Source organism: Physcomitrium patens, chromosome 18 (genome assembly GCF_059467195.1).
Source record: "Physcomitrium patens ecotype Gransden chromosome 18, ASM5946719v1, whole genome shotgun sequence".
In the NCBI taxonomy this organism is placed as follows: domain Eukaryota; kingdom Viridiplantae; phylum Streptophyta; class Bryopsida; order Funariales; family Funariaceae; genus Physcomitrium; species Physcomitrium patens.
This window is the reverse complement of record NC_143427.1, coordinates 775047-785641: the sequence shown is the minus strand read 5'-3', so window position 1 is coordinate 785641 and position 10595 is coordinate 775047. Positions and strand designations below refer to the sequence as shown.

At 35.3% G+C, this 10595-nt stretch overlaps 1 protein-coding gene across 1 annotated transcript; it reads left to right on the top strand.

Annotated features, from left to right (window-relative positions):
* The first annotated feature begins 6992 nt into the window (after nucleotides 1-6992).
* Nucleotides 6993-9857, top strand: LOC112295388 (xyloglucan 6-xylosyltransferase 2). The gene is made up of 2 exons (XM_024546903.3): nucleotides 6993-8912; nucleotides 9063-9857. Exons 1-2 carry the CDS (start codon nucleotides 8054-8056, stop codon nucleotides 9518-9520), a joined length of 1317 nt encoding a protein of 438 aa, XP_024402671.1. The 5' UTR covers nucleotides 6993-8053; the 3' UTR covers nucleotides 9521-9857.
* Nucleotides 9858-10595: the final 738 nt, after the last annotated feature.

The following is a 10595-nucleotide window of genomic DNA, read 5'->3' as shown; positions in this document are numbered from 1 at the left end:
GGAGGAGGATAACATTAGCATTGAATGGCCTGTGCCACATGGCCCCTTTCACATGTTTACTCATAAATTACCATTACCCTCCTCTTCAATGCAACTACTGTTCTTGTTTTTGTCATCATTACATTCAGCTTTTGCAAAAAGTTCATTATTCTCAGGGTTTGTTGCTGAAGGCTGGAATTAAGTTTGAGTTTTAAAAATGAAAATGCAAAATTTACTTGACATCAAAACAAATTCAAGAATGCAATTACTGTAATGAAGTTAGAAATAACAGAAATATCATGGTAAGAGAAAAGAAAAAAGAAAAAAGAAATTGTGTAAAAGACACCCCATCAATGAAAAGGGTGTGTGTGTGTCTCTCTCTCTTTCTCTCTCTTGGCATCACCCATATGACCTAACTAACATACTCATTCATTTTTCATAGAGATGGCAGTGGACTTGTTGGTAGGAGACATTGGATGCCCCACCTCTTCCATGCCAGACAGGTGCATAGCTCCCACCCTGATCAGGGGTGCAGCCTGCCCTGGGCAATTTTGGGCTTTGCATACTTCTTTGTCTTTTGTGTATTTTGTTATAATTTTTGTCTCTTTGTATTTGGTTCACTGCTACGTGTTTAGAAAGTTTTTATGTCTAAATACCCACTATGGAAAGCCATAATAGGAAAGCTTTACAAATGTCTTACACTGGGCAAGGAAAAACTCTCATTTGTAAACTTTGGAGATTAGAGATGGTGTAAATTTCTGAAAAGGCCATGAAATGTGCCAAATCATATTTTTTGTTGTATCACTACACATGGTAGCTCATATCTTAATCCTAAATAATTAAAAATATTTTAATTATTTTCAAATATTTAAACAATTTCTTGTACATCTTCTAAAAAGTTATAAAAATATAAATAATAGTAAAATAAAAAATAAATAAAGAAACCATCTCTTTGATGTGGACTTCATACTAATTCCAAGAAACAACACTATTCATGTCAAGCAAGAAACAAATACACTTCATTTCAAATATTTCTCTTACAGTGTATTGGTTAATTTTTTAAAATATAAATCAACCCAAAAAATGCCTTGCAATTTTAACTAATCACAACGTTTAAGGATTTGACCTCTCACCTTCCCAAGTAAACAAAAAAACCCCTTTGGTCTCAACTCAAATGACATTTATAGCAAGCACAAATAATTTATATCAAAATCTTGTTTTGGTACAGTGTCTTCTATATTCTCTGAGATTTATCAAATAATCAAATATAGATTAAAAAAAAGCCCAAATTACGTAAGAGTAGTTCTATCTTCTTCTTTTTTCTTTTTCTTTCTTTTTGTGGAATAATTTTTCAACATATGCCAGTTATTATACTATGCAAAACATACATGTTAAAATCTTTAGAACTCCAAATAAGACATCTTATAATACTGATTAAATTAATATACATTATTTTTTTAATATAAAAGAGTAAAATTTATTGAATTTTTTTGTGGATAAATATATTTTTGCTACTTTATTGGAATCTAAATAGTCAATACAGATGGATATATATATATATATATATATAGATGTGTGTGTGTGTGTGTGTGTGTCTATGTATACACACACACACACACACATAAGGTAATTTAAAAGGATGCCGAAGTATCCATTTCAGAGTTTTATCAATATGTTTTTGTAATTATTTCATTTTTATCCAAATTCGGTCATGTGTTTGAATCAAATAAAGATTGAGATTATGTTTGCCATTCAGTAGCATAGTCATGAGGACAATTTTATGACAATGCATCTACAATTTTGTTATCATATACATCCTTCAATATTCAATATGTTATAGTGGTTTTATTAAATGTAATATTTGTTCAATTGCTTAGAAGTGTTACAAATGCTGAAATTATCAAGTCTTTTATTTTTTTATTTTTTGAAAAATACATGATTTCCTGTATTTTATTTTGAAACCAAATACTGTCTATTTCAAAATAGTTACAACTGATTAAAAGAAACCGAGATAACCTAATTTTTAGCAATGCAAGATACAATATTTTAAATTTTCAAGAAAATACTGAAATAAAATATACTTTATAAAGTTTTATTGTTTTGTTACACAAGTCATTAATTTTATTATATATTTATTCACAAATTATGTAAATCACACAAGATGTAGCAATTCTATGATGTTTTGAATAAATAATTAAATAATATATTAAATACCATGATTAGCTATGCTCAATCCTTCATTAAATCCACCACTTTAAGACTCACAAAGATTGCCAAATCCATTATTTTAAAATATGTTTTTATAAAAAGATAACATAATTATATGATACTATAAACATCCTGCTACAACTTAGAAATTACAATTCTGTGAAAAAATTCTAATTTGTAAATAACTAAAGATTGTACAAATACTACAAAATGTTACTTCTTAAAAAGAATATATCTAGACATGAAAATTAAATGCACTATACTATTTTGAGAATAATATTTAGACTATAACTTTAGGATAATAATTTTAAATTTGAAAATTAAACACCAAGCACGTCACAACATTTGTATATCAATGGGTCATCCAAAACTGGGTTTGATTTTTTGAAAAATAAAATAATAATGTCATAAAATTAATGATCATATGATTCACTGGTGGAAAATATAACTCTCTCTCTCTCTCTCTCTCTCTCTCTCTCTATATATATATATATATATATATATATATGTTAAAATATGACACCAGCAACCAAAAAAATAATTTAGTATTTTTTAAAAATTTAGTCTGCTTCTTTCAAGAAATCCCAAAATTTGCAAAATTAGATTGTTGATAATTTCGAAATTCCAATCATGGTTATATTCTTGATTGATTTCTTCTCGAATTATGAAGAGTCTAAATCTTAACATAAAAGCTTTTATTTCAAGGTATAAACAAATCAAATTTCAACACTTAATATATAACAATGATCACTAACACATACCAAAATGAACCCCATAATTGGCTCATGCACTTCAGAATTTATCAGAATTTCAATATGAGAAAATCAATGTATATATATAATTTTGGTTAATTTAAAAAAAAATTAATTGAAATTTGTCTAAGGAAATACTTAATCACCAAAAAATAACATTAAGTAACCGAAAATTAAATTAAAACTTTAATATTTATTAAAATTTATTTGTTGTAAAATATTTTAGTCTCTAGAGTTGAAACATATCATAGTCAAATATTAATTATTTAATTCTAAAGGATTTGTAATTAAATAAATCAGAATTCTAAAATATAAGTTTATTTTCCTATATATATATATATATATTTATTTATTTATACACAATGAATTTCATATTGAAAAATTTTAAATTTATAGTTTGAATTAAAAAAAACACCTTGTAAGTTCAAAGTATTTGCAAGCTGTTATAAAATATTTTTAAAATATTAAAAGACCAGTTCAATTTTAATCAGAAAATAAATAAATAAATATTTCTTTATTTTTTATATTTTTAGTTATGAAAAATTTATAAATTTATTTATGAAGGGTGGTTATCTTTTTTTTTTTTTTTTTTTTTTTTTTTTCTTTTTCTTTTTTATCAATGCATAAGAATGTGTTCAAAAATAGTGGCTAAAGGTTGTCATTAAATCCAAAGGTAGATTGTAGATATTCGAAATTGAAAAAAATTAGTATATTTTTTATTCTTAAAGAAACTTTGTCAAAAAAATGAAATATTAAAAAAAACCAACAAAATTGCAAGTTGCTGTTTGTTTACAACAATGTTAATATGACAATTTCTGTAATAATAAGTTCATTATTTTGTCTTTTCTTCTTATTAGAATCATTCTCATGAATTCTTTATTTGTATTAATTGTATATTGTTTGAACTCTTTTTATTGTTTTAGGTTAAGGTTAATATTCTGCATGCTTATAATTCACATTCCACATCTTTTATTAGTTAAACATGCATATTTGTCACTTCTATTGATATTTTTAAAATTATTTTGATATTTTTTAAATTTTTCTTGGTCTTCAAATAAATTTCACGAGAAAAAATTGTCTTAGAATAGACACACATTAAATTGTAATTTTTTTTTCTTGATATAAAGATTAATCTTTAATTTTTACAATTTAATATTTTACAACAGTTTTTTTAATACATCCTACATTAACAATGCCATTTCATGTTTTATGGTAAATTTACTTGTGAGCATTTCTTGAAAATAATATTTAAATTTGTGTATAAATAAAACAACATAATTAATAACAAAATTCTCTTATTTTTTGTTTAAAAAGGAATTAACAAAAAATTAAGTATATATTAATACTTAAATCAATGTGCGTTACATAATTTTTTTATGTCTACGTATACATATAAATCTGTCACATTTTTTTCAATGTTGACAAATTATTTTCCATCAAATATATATACACACACACACAAATACATACATATATATATATATATATATATATATATTAGCATTAGAGTCCCTTGCTTTATATTGGGAGTAATATGTTAAAGCAACTGAGTTCTAAATGCTTATTGATAAGGATAAAAATTAATTTCTATTACAATCGTGTTCTTCAAATAGTATTAAAATAAAAAAAAATAATGCCATGTATCTATTTCAAAATGGACAAAACAAACTTTAATTAAAACCCATAGAAATGTGGCCATTGGTATCACCCTTGAATGTTAAGTTCTTTCTTTCTTTCTTTATTTCTCCCCCTCCCCTTTTTTTTTTTACCTTTTATTTTTATTGGGACATTTAAATGAATAAAAAATTATCCTTTACTTTGGATGAATTTATAAATGAATAACTACATGTGTAAATGATTGACACAATTTAAATGAGTGCACAAATGTGCAAATTCCACTATATTTAAAATATAAAATATATGTTTCTTATTGTTTTGATTACCAGTTGATATTAATTCTTCATAATATGATATTCATATTAAATGCCTCCTATTATCCTTTTGAGATCCTCATGATTAGTGTCATAAAACTATTGTTATTATTATGTAATTCTAGTTGTCTAATAAAATCATATAGAACTTGAAGAAGCTTCATATTGACTGATTTATTAATGAACTTGTTTGTTAGTTGAATCATTGTTTACTTTAACAATGTGTATAAAGAGCAAGTGACACTCAAACCACAAGTTAGGAAAACATTGATTGCAAAACTGAAAAATGGAATGGGACAATGAGAATGGTTGGAAAAGCTAAAGGAAGATGATAACAGATTGCAAAGAACGAGGCAAGTGCAAAGCGGAGCAGAGCAAAGAGAAGACAAGAGGGCATGGATTGATTGTATGGTAATCCATCCATGCTGCGCATACACTCTCTCATACTCACACACACAGAGGAGAGACGAAGATAGTGAAAGAGAGAGGAGGTTCCATCCAAAGTGGACCTTCCGTCCATCATCCATACATTCCTCCACATAGCTTCCGCCCTCCTGAAGAGCACAATGGGATGCTTCTGATGCTGTGGTGGTGATGGACCTTGCTTGCTTTGGGAAGGGGGGGGTGACGACGCCAGCCAGCCCTAATACAACAACAGTCCGCAGCCATTGACGACGACGACGACGCGTCAGACTTACTTCCGGATGCGCCGGGGTCACCTTTCTCCCTTCCCTTGGTGCGTCGATGGATGGATGACTTGATCATTGAATAGACGATGTTAGTATAATCGAGACGTACGATCCTACGATGAACGATGACTTGCCAGTGCAGCGCCAGCCTGCACAGCCAGCCCAGCCAGCCCTGCCAGAACGGTAGTATCGCTCTCTCACTCATCATTCCGCTCCTGCGGTAACCGTTAATGAATGCATGATGTCGAAGCTTTTCTGTCGCCAGCTCAGCCCCCTGTCCCGCCCTTTTCTACGCGTTTTTGGAGTGGCCGAGGGGATCGTTGGATGCCAAGTCGGATCCCCCACTCCCATCTTCCAAAACGGTCGGATGAGATTGACAATGGATGACGTGGAGAAACTATTAAACGGCGTGCTCGAACACTGCACAGGATTGATCACGGCTACCTATTCACTTGACTTCTTTCAGAAAGCACGGTTTCTCCCTGCTTTAGGTTCATGTCATCTTGCCTGCCTCTGCTTAAGCTCATCAGTCCTTTCTATTAATGCTACTGTCATGGCATAAATTTTATATCCATGGAATTTTTTTTAACACTTAATAAATGCTTACAAAACTTGGCTGCTGTTGTATATGAACGGTAATCTTCTCTTTACCCTAAGAATAGATAATTTCGCCAACAAACAACTGAGGAAGAATCTCCTTGTGCTTCTTGCCAAGGTGTAACCAAATAATTCCGAGGACAAATTCTTAATAGTTTTTGTTGCAAGTCCCAGTTTAGTTTGATTTCGAGTTTTTTTGACGAAATGTTTGATTTCACATCCTCCTGCTGTTCTAAAGTTTTCTTCTATTTTCTGTTCTTTGCAATGTTTCCACAAAGGCTATGTGCTTACAGTCAAGAAATCATTATTGATGAATCCAACACTTATGTATACAGCATATAACAACATATAGTAGCGTCACCCAACAGTTGCTCGTAAATAAAATATTTATAAATAAAAAACAAAAGGCCCTCTCTGTGTCACTATGGTAGGAATGATCCAGCTCCTCTTCTTTCAGTTTTCTTTTGGTCCTGGGGGAGGGGATTCCCGAGAAGTGCACCACGATGACAAGGTGAACGAAAGCGGGTCATTCAGACCAAGTGCGATGCCAGCCAAGCCCCTCGCCCCTCCTCCGCTTCCACGAAGCTCGCCTTGATAGGGGCTCCATGTCGCGGTCTTAGGGCGCCACCGATACTGGGGGAGACTTTAAACCTCTACGCGGGAGTATATTGTGAAAGGCCATTGGGGAAAGCGTCGGGGTTACTCGGGATCCTTAATACGAGTTAGTCGCGCAGCGGGTTTCATCATCGTGCAGGAGCGCTCACAGCGGGGATTGCTCCTCCACCCCTTCCCAATTTTACCCTCTCTCTTGCTCGCGATCCCTCACATTCTTGTCTTTCAGGCGCTCTAGTGCTTTTGCGCCACAGCAGGCTGACTGCCTGCCTCGACAGACAGGGTAGCTGTCAGACAGGGCTGCTTCTCCCTCCTCCTCGGCTACCGTCGAGCGGTCTGGGAGTTGCGTCCATCAGCTTCCGTTTAGAAAGAGCACTTGTCGCCGCGCTTCTCTCCAAAACTGCGATCAATCGCCGCCACGGGAGAGGCACCGTGTTTGTTCCTTTGTTGGCGCATACTTCGTCCCCGGCAACAGGTGCCCTGTCGTCAGGGTGGTTCATCCGTTGTCCTCAGAGGCACTCTCCTTTCCCTCAAACCTCCCATGTTATTTGTCCCCGACTTCAGTAACTGATCGTTGAGACGTATTGGAAGTTTTTCTTTGATACACTGTTTACCGCACTGTATTTTGAGTACCCAGATCGTCCACGCAACTCCGAAGACCCAGAACTCGTTACGGAGTGCTGGCTGGAACCAGTCTTGAAGACTTTTCAGTTAACGTGTTGCATGGTTGGGCATTTCTTGGAGGGTACTGATGTGGTACATGTGACTCTAGGTCCTTCTCCTCTCTTTTGTCTCCCGGTTGATTAATTATATCGGACGAAACACTCATTGGCCAACTTTGCATTGCGTGAAGGCGGTTAACAGGCGCGAATTGATCGCGCTCATATTCGGACCAAAACCTCCTTGGCCATTTTGCTTCGTAACTTGCAGGTTTTGAGGGATATGACGCTACATAGCAGAAATGTTATCTTTTGTTTCGTTAGTGGTCGTGTAGCTCACGGCGTTTAACAGTACCACAATTCTGCATCGTTGAATGAGCCTGTCGCGAAGACGCTAACTGGAATTGCACTGAACTTTCGTTAAGATACTCTCATATTTCGCACTCAGTAGGTTTAGGAATCGATTATATTTTGATTTTGACCAAGGTAATGACGATTTGATAAAGTTCTGTAGGTACGTGACCGTTTCAAATACGATACTTTTCCGTTACAAGGCAGGTGTCAGATTGCTACCTCGTAGTGACTATCTGTCTGTCCAGTGGGAACGTTCTTGAAATTTCACTGCTATGAAGACACCCAGCATAATTCAGAGGTCGTTGTGTTCGGCGAAAGGGCGGCGATTGCAGAGGTCTATCAACAATATGAAAATCACAGTTTTGTGCGGTCTTATGACCATCTTGGTTCTCCGCGGAACTATAGGTGCAGGCAATTTTGGAACTCCGGCCCAGGATTTCGAAGAAATAAAGGCACACCTTAGGTCTGCAACGCGGGAGTATCACGCTGCCCGTGTTCTCACTCAGGTTGATGAGAAAGTATCAGCTGATGGGGCTTCCTCTGATGACATCGAGGAGGTTAGGAGCAACCTCATGACACCATATCGCCTTGGACCTAAAATAAGCGACTGGGATGACCAGAGAAAGCAGTGGTTATCTGAGAATAGTCAGACCAGTATTTCTTGGCAAGGGAGGCCTCGGGTGCTGCTTGTGACGGGCTCTCAACCTTCAAGCTGTGAGAATTCTGAAGGTGATAATTTTTTGCTCAAGTCTGTGAAGAACAAACTTGACTACGCACGGCTACACGACATTGAATTGTTTTACAATATGGCGCACTTGGATCAAGAAATGATAGGGTTTTGGGCGAAGCTTCCGCTACTGCGCAAGTTAATGTTGACGAACCCGGCTGTGGAGTGGATATGGTGGATGGATAGCGATGCATTGTTCACGGATATGTCCTTCGAAGTGCCTCTGGAAAAGTACGAGAACTACAATCTGGTATTGCACGGATTTGACGACAAAGTGTACCAGCAGAAGCTATGGACTGGCTTGAACACTGGGAGCTTCTTTATTCGCAACTGTCAATGGGCTTTGGACTTATTGGACGCTTGGGCGCCTATGGGACCGAAAGGAGTGATCAGGAATCAAGCAGGTATGATTCCCACTCTCTTGAACTTCGTGCGTCTGTTGATCGTCCCAATTGAATGGACGTCTTCAATCTCTGTTGCCCGTTGCAGCCGTTTGGACATTTAACTGGGTTGAATAGCATGAAATGAGACCAACCTCGTGCCTCAATTTACAGGTGAAATGTTGTCCAAGAGCCTGACGGGAAGGGCTAATTTTGAAGCGGACGATCAATCTGCTCTGGTGTATCTTCTTATTACCCAAAGGCTGGAGTGGGCGAACAAGGTTATGCTGGAGAAATCGTTCTATCTGCATGGATACTGGGTGGACTTGGTTGGTAAATACGAGGAAAATATGGCGAAGAGCCACCCTGGATTCGGAGATGACAGGTGGCCATTTATTACTCACTTTGTTGGGTGCAAACCTTGCCTAAAGAACGGAGGTGACTACTCTGTGGATACATGCTTCAAGCAGATGGAAAGGGCGTTCACATTCGCTGACAACCAGATCCTGGATGTTCTTGGTTTTCGGCACAGAAAGTTGGGGTCGCCCAGAATTGTCCGTGTAAGAGATGACAGTTCGCATCCATTGAAACTGGAAGGGAAGAGTCTTGACAGGTTACCCTCAGTTGTGTAGTCTAAGTGCGTTGATGAGGTAGTGAACATGTTATAGGGAAGAGCTGCACGTCTCTTCAAATTTTTACGGCGATAACTGCGTGATGGTCCGTGTTCTTAGAAGCAATCTATTTCTTCAACTTTTAACGGGAGATGGCAGATGCAAGAGAGGCCAGTGCCATTGTCTGGGTTCCTCTCTTCGTATCTACTTTATTCTCACATGTATCATAGAGACAGTTGCGTCCATCCTATTCTTTTAGAATCAGTGATGATCGAACTCACCTCCAGGATTTCACTTATTCCTATTCATTGTAATCATTCTTAAACCGCTCACCAATAGAAATTTTGATTTGACCTCCTATTGCATATCTGATGGCAGCTTAGAATTGTTACTGAATTTTTGAAAGGAACTTCATTTGGTTGAAGTTTTGCATTTACTGCATCCTGGATCTTCAGGACTATCACTACTATCATCACCTACATTTTGGTAAAGAATTATCAATGCTTTTGTTCGTATGTAGTACGCAAGAACTTAGTGAACGTGAACTATACTGTCCTGTGAAAATAGGGATCAGTCGACAGTGAAAGTGTTGACAGGGAAAAGTAGAACTGAATGTTCATATGTATCCATTTGGTAGTCACCATGATACAAACTTTCAAGTAAGAAATTTTTACACCCAAACAGTCTTCTCAGAACTGCACAACCAATGTTACCGCGTTGGTTGATATGGGTGTAAAATCTGCATTACGTTTAAACTTGAAAAATTAATGCTATTTTCCAGAAAGGAAGTATTGTCATTAATTGTATTGTATCTATTAGATTATCAGGCATTGTGTTAATTCTTGAGAGGTTGTTAATACAATATCGGAAGTTAAGTGGTTATCATATTGCTGTTGTTTAGAAGTCAATTTATCAATTGGAATTAATGTATTTTATTATTCAATTGGTTTGTCACAAAATAAATGTGATGTGTCGAGAAAACTACCAAAGAAGATCCATTTGATTTAATATTGCAACTTTGAAAGTTGAGAATGCAAAAAAGTTAGGAATACTTAATCAAGTTTTATTGGCCGTTTGGTGATTTAGTTTCTTCTAA

Bases quoted from the DNA above. Each gene is read 5' to 3' on its own strand.
- LOC112295388 (XM_024546903.3), top strand. From the start codon at position 8,054: ATGAAGACACCCAGCATAATTCAGAGGTCGTTGTGTTCGGCGAAAGGG. The intron at 8,913-9,062 runs GTATGATTCCCA...CTCAATTTACAG, and splicing joins AGTGATCAGGAATCAAGCAG to GTGAAATGTTGTCCAAGAGC.